A 22,858-nucleotide genomic window follows, 5' to 3' on the forward strand; every position below is an offset into this window, starting at 1 on the left:
CTGGCCTGTAAGTTCCCCCCTGTCCTGTGTGAGAAGGCAGCAGCGTCTCCAACGGAAGGGCAAGGGTGGGAAAGAGAGCAAGGAGCTGGGCCAGGAGAGAGACGTGTAAGGAACTGCAGTTTTCTCCAGGGGAAAAAAAACCAGATGGGAACTGCTGTATGGGCAGGTTGAGCAGATTCTCAAGGCCTGTGAAAAACCTCTGGTTATTTTTGCTCAGGGACTTCATCAGAAGACATGTCAGCTACTCCTTGAGCCAGCTGTTTCCTCAGGGACACCTCAGACTTTCCCCCTGCTACCTCGGCCTCCCCATCCCCCGGCCCAGCCCATCTGCCGGCTCAGCCCTCCCGAGGGCACTCCTTCACCCCCTTCCTTCCCCGGCCCGGTGCCTCAGGGGTCCCCCTGCTACGCGTTGCGGGCACAAGACCGGGCCGGACAGGCTGGGAAGGCCGCGCTGCCCGCGGCGGGAGCCATGACAACACAACCGCCTTAACTCTGCCCCGGGGCCCGCCAGCGGCGCGGGGCGGCGGCAGGGCTCTGCCTGCAGACATTTCTCCTCACGCTCTCGCCAGGCGCCGCCGGGAACCCGCCCGGCCCATGACACGGCGAGCGGCGGCAGGCAGGCAGGTGTCTGCCGGGGTGGGCGGCGAGCGGGGGGAAACCCCCTCGCCTCCTCAGGAGGCAGCGGCGGCATCCTTCCCTCGGGGGCAGCGGAAAGGAGGAGGCCGAGAGCGCATGCCGCCACCACCGCTGCCGCCAGCACTCGACCCCCACCGTCGGGGAGCCCCGGTGCCCGCTCCGCTCCGCGCACACGGCGGCCCCTCCTGAGCGCGGCGGCAGAGCCGGCTGCCCTAGCGCGCATGCTCGGCGCGGGCGCCATTTTGGTGGGGCCGGGAGTTATCCAGCGAGAGCGGCGGCGGAGCTCGCTGGGCCCGGCTTGGAGGCAGCGGCGAGCGGGTACCCGCTGCAGAGATGGCTAACATCGCGGTGCAGAGGATCAAGCGGGAGTTCAAGGAGGTGCTGAAGAGCGAGGAGGTCAGAGCCTCTCCCCCTCCCCCTGGCGTGCCGCCGCCACCCCTCCCCGTGTGTGTGTCTGTGAGTGTGGGCAGCGGGGGAAGGCGCGGGCGCCCCGCCGGCCTGCGCGGGGACCCCGCTTCCCCCTCGGCCCCACCTCCCCGCGCTGGGGGTGGGCCCGTCCCACGGCCTCGGGGAGGGGAATGGCGATTCCCGGGGAGACGGGACCCGCCAGCCGCCGGGAGGGGGGAGGAGGGGGCCGCGGAGCCCCTCCCCCAGCGGGCAGCGGGAGCCGCCGGCGGCCCGAGGGGGGAGCGGGGCCGGCGGGCCGGGCCCAGGAAGTGTGGCGGCGGCGGGGGGCGCGGCCCGAGGAGGCCGGGCAGGCGCGCCCCTGGTGAGGGTCCCCGCCGCCCGCGGCGGGCGGCCGATGGCCGGCAGCGCGCAGCCAGGCCGGAGGCTGCGGAGCGGGGCGGGGTGGGGTGGGGCCTGCCCGGCGCGGGGCGCCCCGGCCCGCGCCCTCCCGCGTCCCTCCGCACGCGCGTGAGTGCTGCCGCCCGCGCGCGGCCAGGCCCACGCGCCTCTCCGCTGGGGGAGGCTTCTCAGTGGGGGCCGGGGGGTGATGAAGCGAATTGGTGAGGCTGAGATGGGGGGTACACGATCTCACACTCCTCTGGTCAGCCAGTGCCTGAGGCCGCGGAGTGTGGCTTTAATTTTTGTTTTTTAAAGGGTTGCAAGTAAATCCCTGTTTATTTAGGTTACTTTAATACAGAACTTCCTTTATCCCACTGCGGGCTTACTCACCTTCAGGTGGATGCTTTTAAAGGCTCACTCATTTCAATCACGTTACCTCGTTTCCTGAACAGTATGTTCTGAGGGATGTGGTGGTCAGGAAGAGAAGCTGACTACTTTCAGGGGGACATTAAAGAAGTTCTGATCAGTTTGGGGGAATATATAGCAGCGTTTGCAGGGTTGCATCTATACAGCTTTTGCTGTGTCTGTATCTGAATTGGTGGATGTCAGCCAGATAGGTTTTAATGGTTGTGTCGTCATTGTCATCCTACTTGGGATGATGTTGCAGGTTAGATGCCTGTGAAATATTAATGTGAATATGTAACTCTTAAAGCTGGTGTTTTAGAAATCTGGACATATTCACAGAGCAAAAATCGAGAGGATAATTTTTGAAAGATACTAATGACTTAAGGAAAACGTGTTTAGGGTAGCAGTGGTTGATGTGCTTTTAAATTAAGTGTGTGCTAACAGCGTTGTTGCTATGCAGCTTGAACTAGCCCCTAGAAAAATGTAAGGGCCTTGTTTTACAGCTGCCTTCAGAGCCCAGGCTGATTTCACTAAGCTATTGCACAGCGAATACAGAATTGCATGTAAACTAAGAGAAATTTCTAGGTGGATACCTTTATACCAAAGCTAGAAAATCTAGACCTTGTACCCCATATAACTAGCTGATATTGTGGGAACAAAGAAGTCTTTATTTGAAAGTGCTGTCTGAAGACTTCAAGACCCTTTGCTTTGTGTAGAAAAAAAGAAACCTTAACTTACATAGGTTTTGGGGAAGATCCATGCTAAATTTTCTTACTGTAAAGGTTGGATATAGTGAGCATATTTTTCACTATTCCTGTTTGTTTAATGTATGCATTGAAGGGCTCAATATGGAATGTTGGAAATAAATAATATTATGAAATAGCCTTTAAGCTGCCTAAAGCTTCCCAGAAATAAGACCACAATTCTTATGAAACTAAAATTGTGGAATTTTAAAATTACAATACGAAAGCGTGTGATATTTCTTCTTTTTCCTGCCATTAGCAAGCTATATATGAGTGTTATACTGATATAGCAGTATGTATAAAATTGCTGTTTACAGAATACACTAACTCCCCTGTCTCGAATGCAAAATTTTGGCATTACTCATTGGTTGTATAAGTTGCAAACAAAGTTTTTCCGTGAATGTACATTCGAAGGCGGTCAAACTATGGTGTCAGTACCACTGAGCATTAAAACATATGGAGTGAGGTGGTGAATGGAGGACAAACTAAATACTACAAATCACAGAGGAGAAAAAATGATTATTAAACCTTGTTTCTTTAAAAAAAGGAAACTTTTTCATGAATGGTGATGCTAAATTTGTTATTTAGAAGTTTTAAGTCCCTCTCTGAAGGCAAAGTGGCTCACATTATCTGCACTTAAATTATTCTTGATTTGATGCTTTGAGCTACACCTGAACATGAAGAGCAGCCCCCCTGTTTCCTTGCAGATGAGCACAAATGCCTGGGGGAGGGGACAGGCACGCTTGGAAAAAGTACATAGGAAGTTTGTTCTCTGTCGTCTTCTAGTACTCACTTTTGGGCTGAATTAGAGTAGTGGAACCAGAAATGTTTTTAAAAGGGAACAGCTGGATGGCAATTAATTCCTTCTGCATTTGAACTATGTATTGGAAGAACCAAATTTCACTCCTAAATATCTGTGAAGAAAGTGTTCTGAAAAGTGTGTTTATTCTTGCTATGATTAAGGATCTATGGATCCTTGGACAAGGATGCTATGGATCCTTGCTATTCATATGACTAAATATACTTTTTTTATTATTTGGTGCTTTCTGTTTCCTTGACTTAAATGGCATTTCTGGGAAATCACTAAAATGTGAATTTTAGATTATCTTCCTCTCTGGTTTACAGATAAGAGATGAAGGATTTTTAATTTTAAGTTGAGTCTAGGGCTTCTTGTGTATTATGGAAAAGCATTTAAAGTCTTTTCTTCACACTTGAGCACCAGAAGCATTTTTGCTCTGCTTACTTTGTCATTTCTGGTTTTATTATAAGCCCTACACATTAACTTAAGAAGTGGGATATTCTGTATTTAAGAGAGATCCTTGTAACTTTGCATCTCTCTAATATTTGAATTAAATAGATAAAACTAACAACAATTTATTTATCAGGAGTGCTCTCCAAAGCATGATTTAAATAACTTCCTACTTTGTGGGAAAAGCTTTAAAATTCTGAGGTAGGTGAGGTACTGCATCTTTAACAGAGATGAAGCTGTTAAGTTAGTCTAGGTAGTAACTTGACTGGTTAAATATGTGTTAAGGGTACTGTACTATGCTTGTATTAAAATTCTAAAATGAGTAAGCAGTACATTAAATCAGATCATACTCCAAATCCTAGTCTAGGCAAGGCATCAGTTGCTCAACTTTATCTCTTTTCTTGTTCTGTCATTTCATTAATCTGGTATCTTGTTGGTTTTATGGGCTGAAATTCTAAAGCTGCAAAACATATTTTGAATAAAAGTATGAGGCTGCAGCATGATGGAGAAACCAATAATAGGTGGAGGGAGAATAGTATCCCACTTTTGATAAGTGGGAGAAGGCTTTGGTGAAGGTTAGCTGGTATTATTTCAGTATAGAGTTACTGGAATGCTGCAGTGGGTAGCCAAATCCTTACCTGCTCTCTGTTTATAAGCAGCTATCTTATGAGAGGAAAAATCTGTCTGGCATTTAACAATTAATAGAAACATGCTGAAAAATCTTGTGGTCACTTAAAGATTGATGCTGAGAAGTGGTTGTAGTTCATCAAGTATGTTAAACAATGTGTGACTTGTTTTCATATTTTCATAGAGCATCAGTGTTACACTTTAAAGAAATTTTATTATGCTAGCATTAAAGGGTTCAGTGTTTAATTGGCCATCCAGTTCTCTTATCATATAGAAATGTAAGGTGTTTTCTGGACATCTCTAAGTCCGAGGCTGATAGGTACCTTGCGGTGAAACCACTACTCTGGTGCTGAAGGTAACACATTAGGAAGCATAGCTTCCTCCTAGAAAGAAGAGAGTTGCTGTTTGTTTGCTTTTGTTTGTTTATATTTGGCCAGTCTTGGGTGCTAGAAGTTGAATTCACTAAGATGGAAACTTTTAGTAGTAATTGTGCTTTAGTGTTATTAGAAGGGCCTGTTGGAAATTGTGGATGCTAGTTTTTCTTCCCATTTATCATGTAGAACCAATGCAGATATACAGGAATGAGATGTCTTCTATTATGGCTCTCAAATCAGCAACAGATTTTTTTTTAAAGAGTGTCCACTTTCTGGTAATACATATGCTTAACTTTTGATCTGTAAGAATAGTCTCGCTGACGTCAGTAGAGGTTTAGTGAGTGCAGTGAGACTGGTTGTGTGAATAAAACTAGAGCATGCCTAGTTAATTAAAAGGCGTAAGGTTAAAAAAGGTGTAAAGATGAGAACTTTTAAACTGACATTATTACATTGGTACCAATCTATGTTCAGCTTCTCGGAAGGCTTGCGTATGATAAAAAAGTGGTGGGGGTGGGGGGTGTCAGTGCATTGGAACGCAGGGCTGCTATGCAAAGGGATCTTAGTAGGCTGGAGAAATGAATGGGCTGACAGGAACCTTTTGAAGTTCAGCAGAGGTAGGTACCAAGTCCTGCATCTGGGAGGAAATAACGCCATGCATCAGTACATACTGACTGGAAACAAAGCAGGCTAGCAGAAAAAGACCTGCATGACCTAGTGGAGAGCAAGTTTAACGTGATTCAGCAGTGCTCTTGTGGCAAAGAAGCCCAACTACATACTGAGTTGCATTAGCAAGAATGTAGTCAATGGGTTGCGACAAGTGATTCTTCACCTCTAGTCCATGCTTGTGAGACCATATCTGGTGTACTGTGTCCAGTTTTGGGCTTTCCAGCGTAGGAGTGACCTACTGGACTGAGCCCAGCGGAACACCATCAAGGTGGTTAAGGGGCTGGAGCACATGATGTGTGAGGAGAGGGTGAGAGAGCTGATGTTGTTGAGAGAACTGTTTAAAGGGACATCTTCCTGTCATCCACAAATACCTAATGAGAGGCTCTGGAGAAGAGCCAGACTTGTCTCAGAAGTGCACGGGGATAGGATGAGAGGAAACAGACACAAGCTGGAACATGGGAAATTCTGACTAGACCCTGGGGGAAAAAAATTACCATGATAGTAGTCAAACATTTAAACAGGTTGACCAGTGAGATTGTGGCATCTCTGTCCTTGAAGATGTTCAAAACTCAACAAGTTCTTGAGCAACCTGCTCTCATTGGACCCACTTTGAGCAGGAGATAGGACTAGAGGCCACCCAGGTGTCTCTTCCTACATGATTCTATATTTCTAGTATAAGTTTGTTTTTGAATTACTGTGGGGTTTTTGTTTGTGAAAGAAAACGTACAAACTCTGTTTCCACACCTGGTGAAACCTTCCCCTTAAACAAATTGAAGAATTTTGAAGTAGGCTTTTTAGTGCAGACGTTTCTACTATTGTAAGACAATAATGAATCCTCTTCCTCTTCAAATCAGAGGCTTGGTTTTTCTGGTAGATGCAAAGCTGTTACAGTTTTTAGGTTGAACAAGTTCTGGGTCGGAACTCTGAAGGTAGAACAGATATGACATCCATAATGCTTCTTTAAGCTGCATTTCTCTGAAACGTGAGGATCATCTTAACTTTAAAATAGCTGTTTGCGAGCTCCTTTGTACCTTGCCAAAAAGAATTTTGTCTACTGTGGATTTCAAGCCATGCCTATGATTTTAGACAAGACAAGGTTTAGACCTGTTTCCTATAATTATATAAAAAGGATACTGAAATGCCATTACTGTGCATCTTTGGCTTTCTTAATTCTGTCTATGGTGTGTTTGGTTATATCTTCCAGTTTGTTCTGAAAAATAATGCAGAATGCATCTGTCGATCTTTGCCTTCAGACGAGTTTTTCTGTAAGTCACTTTTTTGGTAACTTGTCCTGGTTTCGGCTGGGATAGAGTTAATTTTCTTTCCGGTAACTGGTATAGTGCTGTGTTTTGGATTTAGCATGAGAATAATGTGATAACACACTGATGTTTTAGTTGTTGCTAAGTAGTGCTTACACTAAATCAAGAACTTTTCAGCTTCTCACACTGCCTCGCCAGCTAGTAGGCTGGGGGTGCACAAGAAGCTGGGAGGGGACACAGCCAGGACAAGCTGACTTGAACTGGCCAAAGGGATATTCCGTACCATATGATGTCATGCTGAACAAAAAACTGCGGAGTGTGGGGCCACTGCTTGGGAACTGGCTGGGCATGTCTGTGGGTGGTGAGCAATTGAATTGTGCATCACTTGCTTTGTATATTCTTTTATCATGATTATTATTTTCCCTTCCTTTTCTGTCCTATTAAATTGTCTTTATATCAACCCACAAGTTTTACCTTTTTTTTTTTTTCCATTTCTCTCCCCCATCCTGCTGGGAGGGAGTGAGCAAACAGCTGTGTGGTGCTTAGCTACCTGCTGGGTTAAACCACAACGTAGCTAAAGAATAGTTGGCTCAAAACAAAATGCATTTACTAGGAAGTTTTAAGAAAACTGCTTATTATTCTCACTTCTAAGGTGATCTTTCTGAATTATTAGTTTATTTATAGTTTTACGCCTGTTTATCTGAACCATGTAGCTGTTTTTCAAGTTCTGTGAATATAATACCATTACACTTTTAAGATCAGTATCATGTAGATACTAATAAGCACTAGTATTATGAATATTACTTAAATCTGTTATTCAAAATACATAACATATACATTAGTGATCATTTGACCAGATCTATGAGTTGGCTGAGTATTGGTAGTGGGAATATTTGTGCAGGGAAGGCAGGATCTATTGCTCATTCCTGTGTTCAGCTAGTGGTGTTTTTTCATGTTAGCATGTATCCATTTGAGTCCAGATTTCTAGTGACTGGTCTACATATCAGTTGGCAGAATCCTAAAGATTTTGGGAGTAAGTGGAAAACAGAAAAAAAACTTGGTCTCCATTGGAGTCAGGCTCATTTGTTTGTCTTTGGTAATCTCTTAAAAACCGGAGGAAAGAGAGCAGTCGCTGGTTACAGGACTGAGTTAGTCAGTAGGGGTTAGGCTGCAGCTACCAGATGGTACTCTCTGACCACAACTCTTCATGGACCTAAGGGATAGTAGGAATTAGCCAATCCTTTAACCTTCCCAGTCTCCCATTCATTCTTCTGTGCTTGTTTCCAGGAGTTTGGCTTTAATAGGAAAGAAGTGTACGAGTCCTAAGGTTAGTTCATTTTACTCAGTATGAAATTTAAATAAAGTTAACATTTTATCATAGTAAATTTGTGTAACTATAAACTGCAAGAAGGTGTTGGTTAAAAGTCCAGTCCTGAGTTGTCTAATGGTCTTTCAGTTGCATTAAACTTGTTAAACTAGTGCAAGTACTTAGTGTAGTTCTTAAATTATTTACTTGCTAAATGGTTTCTAGCTTGTTTCATAATCCTAGTAAGGATTGTTGTCATTACTATACTTCATCACTTTTACACAAATGGTATTAAATTGAGAAAATGCTTTTGGTTAAACTTTATCATTAATATGCAGACTATCTTTTTGTCTCTGACAAACTAGGTAAAACTTTGCTGCAATTTAGATAAGAAAAATAAGCAATTTAGTTCTTTCATGGCAAAGAGTGTGAATTTTGAGTAGTGTTCTCTAAGGCACTCTAGGGATGTAGTCCACTTTTGCACTCCTGATTTACCTAGCATTTTCCCTTCAGATCGTATCAGTGTTAATACTTGTAATATTTGAATTGGGAGCACTTGAATATGCTTGCTATGAGTATTTCATAAAATAGCATCTGCATAATAAAGTACCTCTGTGAGCAGCAAAAATAATCTTGTTTGAGGACCAGATCTGTGTCTGTTATTCTAGTATGTCATAACAGAATTATACTGAGGCTGTGGATTGCTCCTCTTTAGTCTTCAAAGTGTCTGCACAGGAAAGTGGTGATGTGAAGATCCCTGGCTACAGAAGAAGCTTCATTCAGCACTTATGCTTTATTGGACACCATAAAACTCAGTCAGTCATATGGTATAACTCCAATTTGGCTATGCTTATGTGTAAGAGAGCTGAGCTCATACTGTGTATTATTCTTCTGTTGGAATGCTAATAGGGGCTGTCCTGTCTACCTTTGTCTGTTGTCACAAGACAGAGGGAACTAGTTTGTGTTCATTGTTTCATCATTTCTATTCATTATTGGCCAGTAAGATCAACAGTTCATTGGGAAAGGGAAGACTAATGATTGTATAAGTCTAGTTACTTTAGAAAATCAAGGTTTAAGGTGACATGCCTTCAGATTCTAAAATACATTTATACAGTGTTATATGGGGGGGGGACGGGGACGGGACCAAACCCACAAATGCATTAGTCCGTGTTTTACTTAAATAGGTAGTTTAGTTCAAGCCAAATATATATCACTGTTTATTTTTAGCTGAAAGTGAACTGTGAGAAAGTCTTTTTAAGTTTTTGCTATGTTAGGATGTGTTTAAGTACAGGAGGCTATTGTGAAATAAGGTAGCATATACAAATGGAAATCATGGTAGCTGTGTTGTATTTGTTCCCTTTCTGGAAACTCTTAGAGCCTTCATGGTGTTTAGTTAAGCCCTTCCACTTTGAAATAAGGGTGTCCATATGGGAAGCTAGTACAGAAAAACTGTTCTGAGCTATTTCGGCAAGTCTTCAAGCTCTGGGACTGCGAGTGAATTAGCATAATCGATTCAAAATGAGCTGAATCCTGTGATTCCTTTATATGTAGAATTACTAGCAATCTAAGTAGGGTAGACTTACAGAATTGACTGCAGAATCTGTGTCAAATGGTTTTGTGTGTTTATAGAATGGCTAATTCAAAGTATGGTTCAAACTGTTTCTTAAAGCATACTTTATCTGCAGGGTTTTTCAGTTGTTTTGCATCAAAGACAGAACTGTGCATAAAAAGATAAGGAAAAGGTATCTTGCATTTCTGCAAAATTGCTTGTTCATTTAGGCTTTCCTGAATGGGGTTGTCCAGAACAGGAGTCCCTTGCACTGTGCCCATTCTGATGTAGAGTATCTCAGAGGCACTTGGATTAGGTTCAGGAAACTCCTGCCCGTGAATAGTGCTCCTAGGTATTGTAAATATCTTGCATAGTTAAACATAGCCTATGACTGTGTAGGGGCCCTTACACCAGTACGGGAGTGTAAGTATGCTGTTATGTACATGGCTTTCACAGCATAGCTTTACCAGTTTAACCACGCTATCCCTTAGTGAGACAAGCAATGATTGTATAACTGCACTTAGGGCTTATGCCAGCATAGCTGTGTCAGTTACACCTCTGTGTGTCCGTGACTGACGCAATAATTTTGTCAGAAATAGTTTGGACAGACACTAGAGCTGAAGCTTCAAAATTCTTTTAAGTTGTCCTAAGGCATTGCCAAGAAGCAGTGTCACATTCTTTCTGCAGCCTGGTCTCCTCTTCCCACTTTTGTGCTTCTCCTCTTACCTCTTACTTGCAATGTTTGTGGTGAATCAAGTCAGGGAGTTGGGTTAAAATGAAAGACCTTTCTTACTGAGATAGTTTTAATTCAGATGTTTGCACAAAATCCTGCCCCCTCCTTTACATTAGTTATACCAGGAGGACCTTGGCAGCTGTTAGACTGGCTTAAGTTGCTGTGGAAGTACGGTCTCTTACGTTCTTTAGTAGAGTGATGTTTTAACAGCTGAAGATTAGCAAGAATAGGTATTTAGATACCTTAAATAAAAAAAAAATTACTGAAACTTTGATGTTCCAGGTCTAACTCTTGCAAAATTAACATGTTTTTAATATTTGAGATGTTTTGTGTTCTGACAGGAAAAAAAAAAATCCCCCTCAGTATTGTTCTTGTATGTAAACACGTGTTTACATACAGAATTTTAAGGCTGGCACAGGTTTAGTCTCTTGTTAAGACATTTTATTAAAGAATCTTATCAAGATGCATTTAATCAGTAAAACGGTGATAAACAGGAAAATTCTAGTCTGAGTCTATTACCAGTACAACAGAATTCACAGTGTTCATATATGTAGCTCCTTAGATATATTAAAATACAAGTTACGTATTAGTAATATAGTATATTGATCACTAAATGAAAAAATTAGTATGCAAAAATAATCTCACATTTTTATTAAAACAAGCATAACTCTGGAAAATACACGTGCATACAGTGAGATGAAACAGAATGTGAAATGTGGAAGAATGTCAAGACTGAAATTGATAGTAGGGTCAAAGAACGTGGGAGTGTTTTAAGAAAATGCATTTGTTTGTATTGACCTTTTCTTATCTAGGAAAACTGCTCTTTAATGTGCTTTAGACAGACTTGTTTCCTCTCTTCTCCTTGCCCTGCCCCAAACATTTGATTGTTTCACAGATGAGCGTTGCTCTGTGCTTTGAAGGTCAGCAAGAGCTCTCTCTGAGAACGCAAATGCGATCTGCTGATCTCAACTGATAGTGCAGTGCGTATACTTCATAGCTGTGACTGTGGTAATTATGTGACATTTCTGCTTCCCTTCTTAATAACAAGCTCAGGTTCTGGAGATGCACTTGATTCCGGCTTTTAAGCTGGAATGAGTCTGAAGGAATACTTCCAAAGTATTGAACTATTCCCTCCTGCTTTGGTAGCTCTTTGTGACTAGGTGCAGGGGGAATCAACAATTTTACAGACCTCAATATTTTTGAAGTTGAATTTGCCGTTTGCTACAGGACAGTGTCTTGCACCTTGCTTCCTAGTAGAGCGATATATCCTGCCTTTTTTCTGTTTTCCCATTTCTTGCAAAAGAGTGAGCTAAGCAGATGCAATGTACTTATCCTGAGCTACTCTGGGGTAGCAAAGGGTTAAGAAGGTAGACCGTTGGTTTGAAAAGAATTAAGGCCAGGGAGATGAGAGGAGAGGCTGGTAGTTGACTTCTTAGACAGCAGCCTAAGAAGTGAGCTTTTGTTAGGATCCTTCCTTTCTGGCATACCAGTAAAGTGGAGAGAGCTGAATCATTTGGACTAAGTTGAGAGAGTTAATGGTATTGTAGCAAAAAGAGTATAAGAAAATAATGTGGCAATTTTGGCAAAACAAAAGTACTTTGAATATTTATCCACAGCTTTACAAGGGGTTGGTACATAGGATAAGAATGAACTTGGGTTTTTTAAAGTTATTAATTTAAATAATTGTTTAATGGAGTAAACTGTTACTGAAAGTAAACTGCTCAACACTTCCATTGACTCAGAGTACTCATGGCCTTTTGCAAAAATAGCGTTACATGGATTTCATTATGATAGTCAATCAGATGATCTTTTTCTGTAACTTTCTTGAGATATGTTCATGCTAGATTTTGGTGTAGAGTAGGACTGTTGTGGTAGAGTATAAAATGGGGGGGAGGGTAAGAAGAGTTTTATGAGAGACTAGGAACTTTATAGACCCTTATGAGACACTAGTAACTTTATAGTACTATAGATTAATTTTGCTAGCTTGTCTTCAGACTAGGGTGAATACTTCTTACTTAATTTGGCTTATTAAATATTGATCCTTATGGTGTCGGTATAAAATGTTTGGATGTTCAAAAGTACCTACTTCACATTTGTAAATCATAGCTGTATTAAGGAAGTAACTTAAATTTTGATTAGATTTTAGGTAGGTTAAAAAGTGTTTATTGTGGACCCTCATAGAGGAATCAAACAATAATTTAAAAATTCTGTCTGAAAGATAAATAAAAATATTTTTTTTGTTGGCGTGATTGGGAAATAATTAGTGATAGAAAACATTTTGTTTTAAATGCACACCCTCCCTTGCAAGCTAGTGGACTTTGTCCTTGGTTGAGAAAGTTCTGGAGAAATTTTTCAAATTTATTCTTTAGTCTTTGCTGAAGTCTTGGCATGTATGTTCTTTAACAGTTTTGTCACTTCTTAAAACTTTTCCTTAATGTGCAAGTTGCTAGTCTTAAAGCACTAAATAGTTATAGAATTTTATACTTAGCTGCTTTTATTGCAACTAGACTTGTTTATCTACACACATCATTTATCATTTATATACGTGTCTTTTCAGGTTAAGGTTTTTCTGTTGGTTTTTGTTTTGTTTATATATATACATATGTTTCTAGAGTTTTCTGTGAGTTATTTTCTGTAAAAACAAAGTAAATTAACAGAAAATAGTAGTACTTTATCTGGTATAGAGTATGTTCCCCTTAAGACAGAGGAAAATCATGTTACAGGACCTGTAAAATCACAGACTGCAGATAGTGAATTGCTGTATGGAATAGTGGGATTTTATGTTGTGGTATTGTTGGTTGGTGGGTTTTTTTTTAAATGTACAGAGTTATTCAGAAGTAACCATTAGGTTTTCAATCCCAAATCTAATTCTGTTTAAAGTAGGGTGGTTTTTTGTTTGTGTGTGGTGTTTTTTGTTTTTATAAATCCTTGTTTACCATGTCAGCATTTATATGCAAAGATATTTGATATGAATTTTGCACACGGTATCCGAATATGTAAAGTGAGACAGATACACTTAGAACATACAAGTAATAATTCATTTTGACACTACTTTATTCTTTTTAAGAAAGTAATGTGCTGAATTGAAGCTATTAATATTGCTAAAAAAAGTAATTTCTTTTCCTTTTTTGTTCTGACCACAACAGTTTAAAACATAGTATGTATGCTAATGGATGCATAGTGGAGAATTTGGCCTGTTACATTTCTTTAGAGTAACTTTATCATGCAGGGATCCAAGGTCTAATGTTAAGATAATGCTGGGGGTGGGGGTAAGGAGAGTCGGTTGGTTCTAGAATGACCTCACTCAAAATTTCTTTTTTGTATGCCATCATCATCCAGTATTAAGTTTAAAATGTGTTTTGGAGCCATGGCTGACATAGAAGTGTGAGGGATTTTGGGAGGGTTGGGTTGGGTTTTTTTGTTTGTTTTTTTTTTTTTTCCTTCCTCTTGAGAGGGTTCAACATAGATGGCAAAAACTGCTGGCCATGTAACCAAAAAAAACCCAACCTTAAAAACATCTTATTCCTGCATTTTTTGTAAAACTCCCAGTATCTATGCATACATTGCCAGCTCTGATAATAGGCATTTTTATGCTGATTACTTGAGATTAACTTTTTTTCTGATAGCCTACTTATCAAAATAAGTGTAGAATTTGGAGGCTTTTTGGAAAGCATAAAAAATTCTGATGCTCTTGTAATTCCTACTTCTTAAAAAAAAAAATCATGTCATCTACCTTCAGTCTTCAGGAAGTAGACTTATCTCAAGATCTAACTTGGAATTTTTTTTTTTTTTTTGTAAATGTAGTAAATAGTATTTTCTATGTGGGAAAGGAATGTTTAGAAGAACAGTGCAATTTTTATCACCTTCTCTTAACATGCTACTGTGATGTTGATATGTTACAGTTTTGTCTTGGCTCTCTTTTTGCTTTTAATCTTCTGTGATGGAAAACTTTGATTTTTAAGAGTGGAGGTACTGGACTAATGAAGAGGATAGTAGGCCATGAATAACACATAAATAAAAGAGTTTTTTAAAGGCAGATTGGAGAAGACAGGAGGAGATGGCATGGGAGGCTCAGGAGAAAGGGTGGATTAACTGCAGAAAGAAGGCAGGCCCCTCTAACGAGGGACTCCTTGTTAGGGCCTGAAGACTATGGTGAATAAAAGAACAGAAGAGCTTGTTGTCTGCTGAGAGTAATATTTACAAGGTCCAGAGCTGTTCTCTAAAAGGATTTTAGAAGTGAGGAAGACTTGTGATAAAGTCTTCACAATGGCAGAACTTACTCTTCAAAGTTTCTGCTGGAGTGGATTGTATCTTCTATACAAGGAAGATACTCGCATACAAAACTAGACAGTATAATTCTGGTTGTTGTTTTTTTTTTTAAAAGAGGAAGCAGGCAAAGACAAGTCAAAATATTATTGATAAATAGCTACTGTGATAAATGTGATTGATTGCCCAATCTTTGGGAGATGCTCACAGAATGACTCTTCATGAAGGATTGATTCCTTTGGGTTTCTTTTTAGAGATAAGGCTTTTGTAATGGATCAAAGTGCCTTATATGAATCTTCCCCGACTTTTCTGCCTCATGCTTTTAATTTAATTTCTATGCTTGGGTTTAATCTCCACAAGGCAGAATAAAATTGGGTAAGCATGACTATAGCAATGCATAAAGAGTCTCAGCAGTTGGGATGGTCTAAAAGACAACAAATCTTTTGACTGAGCCCTAGTGTGAAGCAGGGGATGCATTTATAAAGAAAAAAAGGCTATGCATAATCTGACTAGAATATGAAGAAAAAAAGATGGGGGAATGGCATCGTGTGTTGTGTAATATGTTGCATTAACACTCCTTTCTCTTTTTTCTTGTCAGTCTTGATCAAAATCATTTTCAGGTGTGATGATGGGAAGTTCTGCTGGTGTAGTGTTGGACTTTTAGATTCCTAGAAAAGGATTTTGGTTTCAGTGGAGTGTTTTCACGTTGGTGAGAAATGCTAGTGGGAATTTTATTGTTACAGAATTTAACTTTGTTGAGATTATGGAAATAAATGCTGCTAGTGATGGCATGGCTCATATTTCAGGGATTGCTAGCCCAGTGATTTAGTCACCAGATTGTTGCTGAATCAACAGGAGGTGATGCTATTTTGGACTTGGTATGGAAGCATAATGAGGTCTTTGTAGAACTGCTTCTGGAAAATCAACTTGTGTTGTGAGATCACAAGTCGATTCATAAATTCTGTGCTAAGATCATTGGTGTCAGAGACATGCTTTTGGAGAACTCTGCTGTTGGTAGCATTTTAGAGACAGCTTAGATTACAGTGGAGGCCAGGAATTTATTCTGTTAGAGCTGCTAAAATTAAGTAATTTTATCCTATGTGATCCTCATTAAGGGGAGATATTGTAGGGAAACACTCCAGATTTAATTGGATGAACAATCACTCCAGTACAGTTAAATATTAGTTATTGCTCCAGGGATGAAGGAAGAAGCAAGAATTGGCAAGGTCAAGCTGAGTTGCACCTTGAAAAGGCTATCAGAATAGCATGAAAAAGGTTCTTCAGCTATGTAAATAAAAAAAAAGCATTTGTTATATGGAGGGCATGGTAGAATTCAAGCATGAACCTGAAATTAAATTAATCCTTACACTGAAACAGTGTAATATGGCCTGCCATTTTTCCTCAAGGTTCTGTACAAAGGAAATAAGGGTATGGAGATAGCTACAGCTGTAGTAATAAAAGCAGTCATCTCAAATGGGAGAACCAGGATCGCTCACTCTTGAGAGAAACTGAGCTTAGCAATAGGGTTTTTGTTTGGTTTTTACCAAATTTATGGAGTCAGGAAGGATTTGTTGTGAAAAATTAGTGTGGTACTAATTGACATTGAATATGAAGGTGAATATCCAGGCTGCTACAACAGTGTGTAGGGCACTGAAGAAAAGTGAAATGCTAAGTAAAAAATTAAGCAAGCTGTAGCATGGGTTAACCATTGATTGTATTATTGAAATTCGTCCCTTTTACTATTGCTTCAGTCCTCAAGATGGAAAGTTACGGGTTTACTTGGAAACTGCTGTCAACTTGGAGCTTATCAGGTGAAGTTGACAACTTACTAGTTGACAGAGGGAGAGCAGGAGAACCTGAATAGACTTTAGAATGACTGACTGCATTGCCTGAGCAGGTAGTGTTGGTGGCTCGTTAACGGTATTGGTTATTTAAAGCAATGTGCTGCTTCTTGAACTAAGAGGTAATGCACAGGGGCAGTACTTCTGAGAAAGCACGGTGCAGTCACTGAAGAGGACAAAAACTTCCACAGGAAGCCTTACTGGGACTCTGTCACTTGCTCTGAGCCTTGTGTCGTGCTGCCACGGAAGAAGGCAAAATTGATCTTAGGTTATGCTGGTTGTGATGTATTTTCAGTGAGCGCAACAGAGCGTTTGTGGCACTGATTCTGAGACTTCAGCTAAATTCTTTTATGTAGGGCTAGTTAGGTGATCATGGGACGTAGAGTGGAGAAATTTAGAAAAAATCAGTATGGCGAGATTAAAATTTCAGCTTGTTAAGAGCAAAATTAAGGCCGAAAAGGGAAATCGGTATAAATACCATATATTTTGCGAGGGGAATAGATACTAGAGTTACAAAGAAACTTGTTGAAGCTGGGAAACAATGCTGTCACAGGTGGGGTAAATAGAATATAACTTCACCTAAATTGTAGTTTACAAGGCTTTTAACAATTGTGAGGTGGTGGAATGAGCTGCCAGTTGGAAGAGCAAGAGCAAAAAACTTAAAGGGAGGGTTGGAAAGCTTTCAAGTTGTTGTTGTTTCAGTGTGTTGCCTATGATTGAGTTTGGATTCAGAGAGGGAGTTTCTCACAGTGCCTGGCTGTTGGGGAGGGCTGTCTCACTGGGACAGTCTGTCCTGCTGCTGCTCAGTATTATGGAGACAAAGCTTTGAAAGAAAACTGTTTCAGTTGCTCTCTGGTCCAGCAACTTACATGAACAGTAGCAGGAAAGAAAATAAATCTAAAATATGTTTAAAAACGTAATTTTATTGGTTCTTTTAATAAGCTTCCTTTCTCCAATGTCTTAGCTAAGGTCATGAAAGACAATGCAAGATCTGATGCTGAGCTTAAAACAAAAAGGTAGTTTATAGACACAAACTAGTAAAACAGAACCATTACATTTAGTATTTAACTGGCTTTTGATTTTGGAGGTCCAAGGTGCGTTCTTAATTTGTAGCATGGTTGAATCTTTGTCTTTTGAAGTGCAGTACTTGGCCTCAACTATGCAGTTGCAGGTGCTGCCTCATTTGTGTGGGTTGAAGAGTTTTTACCCAAGTTTTAAAGACAAATGTATGTAACTATAGATCTGAAAAGCTCCCAAATCGCCATTGGATTAATTTAGTGAAACTTTTAATTAGGGTCTTTTACATGGTGAAACTTTTACTTAAACTTTGATTTTTCTTTATGCCTGTGAGCATCTCTGGTCAGAAGAGCACCCTCTTTGGTGGGGGGAACTGAATCTACAGAACATTTACCAGAAAGAAATAGAGGTAATCACCCAGCTGTTGTTCAGTGAATTCTTCATCCTTAATGGTTCACACCGTTGGTAGATCTAAGAAACCAGTTGATGGCAACCATCAGCTTTATCTGACTTAACTCTTATAGCTGTCAGCAACCAGGTTTACTCTGAGGGAGAAGAGAAGCACAGCTGCACAGGGCTTTTTGGCATAGAACTAGTTGGAACAGTTTTAAAGGATCTGGGAAGATGATACGAGTTCTTGGGGAAAAAAAAAAACCATAGGATTCAGGAAATCTGTATTGCAGTTGGTGAGCGTGCTATATACAGAAGTAGCAGAATGGACAAACCTGTAATTACTTACCTCTAAAAACTTCATGGTATGTCTTTCTAAAAGGAGATTCTGCTTTGCATCCACCCCAAAAAGTTACTGGCTGGAAGATGCGTATGAATTTCACTGCTCTCTCGACTTGGAAAACAAATTCAATGGAAGGAGTAGCTCTGGCTAAACACTTCTGAGAATCAGTTTCTGGAAAACATATGTTTTTTTCAGTATCAAAATACAGTGTTTTTATTTTGTAGGCAAGTTGATATGGGGTGTGAAAATGTTGAGGAGGTGACAATGAAATTCAAGTGTATAAATAAATTGTACCTTACGCCTAAATATTAAAGATAAACATGATCTTAAGCAAGACTACAGGATTCTGTTTAGATCATTGTATTGTTTAAAAATAGTGAGCGCTCCATTTGGGGAAGTCTTTCTGTATTCCAGTGAAAGTGACATTCATGTCTTATTAACTAAATTGGTCTAAACAGGAAAAAAACCAATGTGTAACTTGGTCAGTTTAATTTTATAGTTTAAGATATGTAGAATTAATAGCTGATTTGAAAGATCACGGTCTTTTAAAAATGTAATCAACTTAAAAATATAACTTTAGATTTTATATTGCTGGGTTGCTTTGCTTATTTTAGTGATAGTATAAACTGTATTATTGAGATTTCTAATGCTTCACAAATAGTCTGTTTTTAATGAAGTAAAATTCCAACTGGAAGATAGCTATTCACTTTAGCTTACTATATTTTTTTTTTTTAACTACTATTCTGAAAACTTAAAATACCATATTTTGGTGAAATCTGTATGTCAAATGCTTACTTATGATTCTTTGTTTCTCTGTTTATTTTTAAGACGAGCAAAAATCAAATTAAAGTAGATCTTGTAGATGAGAATTTTACAGAATTAAGAGGAGAAATAGCGGGACCTCCGGACACACCATATGAAGGCAAGTAATGTTTTTGTGTATGCAATAATTGTACACTTCAATTAATGTGTCTTGATGCTTTGATTGTAAAATTAATTTACAGCATAAAAACGTAGAGCTATGTATTTTAAAATAGTCTGATTTTTTTAAAAAACCACAAACTTTAAACTTGAAAAATATTTCAATTCAACTTTTGTGTTGCCTGAAGACAGATCTGTTCTACAGTAGGATAGACTATGCCATATGAAAGGTTAATTTACAGGTATAAGCTGTGCAGTGGGATTGGTATAATTCTGACTTTTAGTTTGTCTTGACAAACAGTCTTGACAGTTTAAGCTCCTTAGCCATGAAGCATCAAGAAGCTGAGCTTCAGAATCTAATGTAACTGTACATGTATTTCTGTGATCTAATGTGGTGATCATTCAAAAACATGTTGCATTTTTCTACCTCAAGGAGAGATGCCATTGCAAGTTAAATTTGGGATTAATCTTGGGCATCCATGGGTCCCAATACTTTAATTTATACTGGAGTGGGGGACTCAGTAGTAGAACTTCATGTCTATAGGTCTCTTCAAAAATTACACCTATTTACTTTCTTGTTTATTAAAGTTGGTATCAGTAATCATGCATCTCTTCAGGCTGGAAAAAGCAAGATAACTCATTACATATAGAAGCTTTAACAGAAGCTAATATAGCATACTTCATCAGAAATACCAAATTACTCAATAGTGCTGGTGCTTGTAAACTTTCTGTTTGTGTATAATACATATGGAGCTGGCAGACACATCTATTAAAGTTCCTTGATGATAAATGAGGATATTGTGGTGGTTTTTTTTTTTTTTTTTTTTAATTTTTGGTTACTTTTAAATGGTGTTTTATTTAAATATTCCATGCCAGGTATCTACTTTGATTTGAATTTGAACTTCCAGTAAAAAAAAAAAGTCTCAAAGAATGTTACAGGAAAATAAATTGTTTTGTTAGAAATTAAAACAATTTTCCAAGTTTTCAGTTGCTCTAGTTGCTCTGTGCCTTGGAGCTAAGAATTGGACTTGAGTATTGTCCAGAGACCAGACATGTGCCATTTGTCATTATTTTGAAAAATAAATTCTCATCAAGTGGGGAAAATATCTGAAAATTGTTGTGTAGGTATAGGTGTATATGCACTCAAACGCATTAGTGGCTACTGATGAAAATCTGGTTGTTGCATCTTCACTAAGGAGGACAACCCTTGTGATTGCTGCTCCGGGCTAGGAGTTGCTGGTGCAGCAGCATTGGACTTGAGAGCAGGGAGAGTCTCCCCAGTGCCCGCCCCGACACACACACTCCCTGCTGGGGCCCAGGGCAGATAAAGGATGAGGAAACAGCCTAACAGACGTTGACATTGGAGAATATTGGGCAGGGGTGGAAGGTGTCAGAAGCTGAGGAGAAAGGAAATGAGCCTGGAAGGGAGAGAGTAGAAAAGTAGAAGCATCTGTAATAGTAAGGATGCTCCCCTCCAGAACCTGAGTCCCAGAGTTCCTCTGCTGTCTGTCTAGCAAATAATGGCCGTTTCCCCCCCTCTCTCCCTTCCCCTATATGTCTCTATCCTCATCTCATCAGCCACTAGTGGTTAGTTAACAGAAGATAATGTCTGGAAAGAAGGTAATTCTTCTGGTTATAACATGTGCATTCAATTTAAAAGGAGAACTGTGCTGTGGACCTGAAATACGTAGTTGTGCTGGTAACCTGTTTGGAAGTGGATCATTCTGTTTAGCGTAATAGTTCTTTTGCAAGTGTAGTTGGTCTTGTAAATCCATGTCTTATATACAGATGTTAAGATGTTGCAAAATTAAGTAATTGGATACTAGGAAACATCTGAATGGTGATGTTTTGGGGGGGTTTGGTGTTGTTTTCCATTCAGAATTAATCCTCCTCAGGTGAGTTGGTTTGTCACAGCTTGCCACTTTTTTCCCTCCAGGTCAGCATTACCTTGGCTTATAAAATGGACCTTTTTTGGAGAATGTGTTGAGTTATTTGAAATAAAAGATGTATTCATGTGTCACAAAACTTAAAAACTGTATAGCAGTTCATTAAGAGGGTAAAAAAATATTTGAATGTCTGTCTGCAGAAGTGGGTTCTGTGTGATGCTGGATAGTTCAGCTAGACCAAAATTTCAAAAGCTGAGCACTGTGTATTCACATACTCAGTATATCCTGCTAATTAAAATCAGCAATATGTGTTTAGTGTGGAATTTGATGTGAAATGCATACTTACATACACATGAGTACATTTAATGATGAGGATATAGTAAATATCCCATTTGGAGGGCTCAAACTATTATGTATTCTGATTATGGCAGGGATCTCATGGAAAAGTAATGTGTTTGTATCCTTACTTTAATCTAGAAGGCATATGCACCAAGGAGCAAAATGAAAGTTACCGGCAGCCCCATTTCTGGTGTTTCCTGATACTTGAGTAATTTACTTTGGAACATTAATATTTCTGTAACATAGTTTTATGTATTTATTCCCTTATGTAATTATGAAGGGTTTGCCAGTGTGTGTAGCTTACATTTTATGACTAATGCAGTGAGGCACACTGCGTAATTACTGACTGATGTCCTGTCATCTATAGTCTGAACAATGACATGGCAAGAAGTGCTTTATGAAGAAAAGCTAATTAAGGCAGTAGTTCAGGTCAGACCATTCCATGATACAGGAGGGAATTCTAGGACCATTGTGAAGTGAAAGAACAGTAATAATTTATTGTTGACCACAGTTGGTGAGGTATCTGAAAACAAACTGCTGTTGCAACATTCTTTTATAGGTGATTTCAGAACATTGGTTAATGACTGAGAGGAAGAATGCCATCTATTGTTGACAAATTTTACAGCTTTTATTTTTCTGTCAGTAGTGTCAACTCATATTGATCAATTATCAGACTATTGCAAGAGACAACTTCAATTGAAACATGTTTGCATCCCACGTCAAAACATGTATGTTTGGAGAGAGGACCTTTGAAGTCTAGATTAATGGCTGCTGGGTTTTACTTGATTCAAGAGCTTTTCAATAGATAGGTTGGTTTTTTGTTGTTTTTTTTTTTTTTTTTTTTTTTTTAAACCCTGTGTAACCATGGTATTAATTTCAAGCCAAGTTTGCATGTGAGCCACGGTAACTGCAAAATTTATAATAGGTATTTCTTCAAGGAAAATAGTTAAAACTTGCCCTAGCTCTGTTGTGAGACACATGCTCCAGTAGGAGTACAGAAGGAATAATCTGCCATTACTGTTTAATTTGATCTCAAGTATTAAATAGCTATGAAAAAGCCATGCATATGCATAATCCTCTTTAAAAAAATTCCACAGAAATATTGGCATGCAGGAGTTAGTACGTTAGTCACTTGCATTTTAAATGTAGTATTAAGGAAATTAATATCCACACTTGTTCAGTTTAAGTCTTCAAGCCTGTATTTTTTTTAACTGTAAACTTCAGTGCACGACAACAGTACCGTATAAATAATATTACCAACTCATTAGTCCCTGCAGTTTTAAAATCTTTTGGACTTGTACATTCCAGGTGGAAAAAAATTGGTGGCTGAATAGCCTGTTATGCAGAAGGCTGTAATAGTCTGTCTTTTAAAGGCAAGTTTTAATGGTAAGCAGAAGAAATGGTAATACCTAAGGATAGGTTTTATATTACCTTACAAAATGGTGTGACAGTAAAATCTTACAGGGACTGATGAATTTTGAGTCCAGGAACAGTGTAATTGTTCTGTTTCTTAGGAAAAATT

At 39.6% G+C, this 22,858-nt stretch overlaps 1 protein-coding gene across 1 annotated transcript in view; it reads left to right on the top strand.

The window, feature by feature from the left end:
• The first annotated feature begins 396 nt into the window (after nucleotides 1-396).
• UBE2K (ubiquitin conjugating enzyme E2 K) overlaps nucleotides 397-22,858 on the top strand; it is a 44,201-nt gene continuing 21,739 nt past the window's right edge. The window contains exons 1-2 of the mRNA XM_075499958.1: nucleotides 397-1,032; nucleotides 19,019-19,112. Of these exons, the coding sequence (XP_075356073.1) occupies nucleotides 970-1,032; nucleotides 19,019-19,112 (157 nt within the window). The 5' untranslated portion in view covers nucleotides 397-969. The remainder of the gene's footprint in view (nucleotides 1,033-19,018; nucleotides 19,113-22,858) is intronic.

The sequence above is a fragment of the Mycteria americana genome, chromosome 4 (assembly GCF_035582795.1).
Source record: "Mycteria americana isolate JAX WOST 10 ecotype Jacksonville Zoo and Gardens chromosome 4, USCA_MyAme_1.0, whole genome shotgun sequence".
Taxonomy (NCBI): domain Eukaryota; kingdom Metazoa; phylum Chordata; class Aves; order Ciconiiformes; family Ciconiidae; genus Mycteria; species Mycteria americana.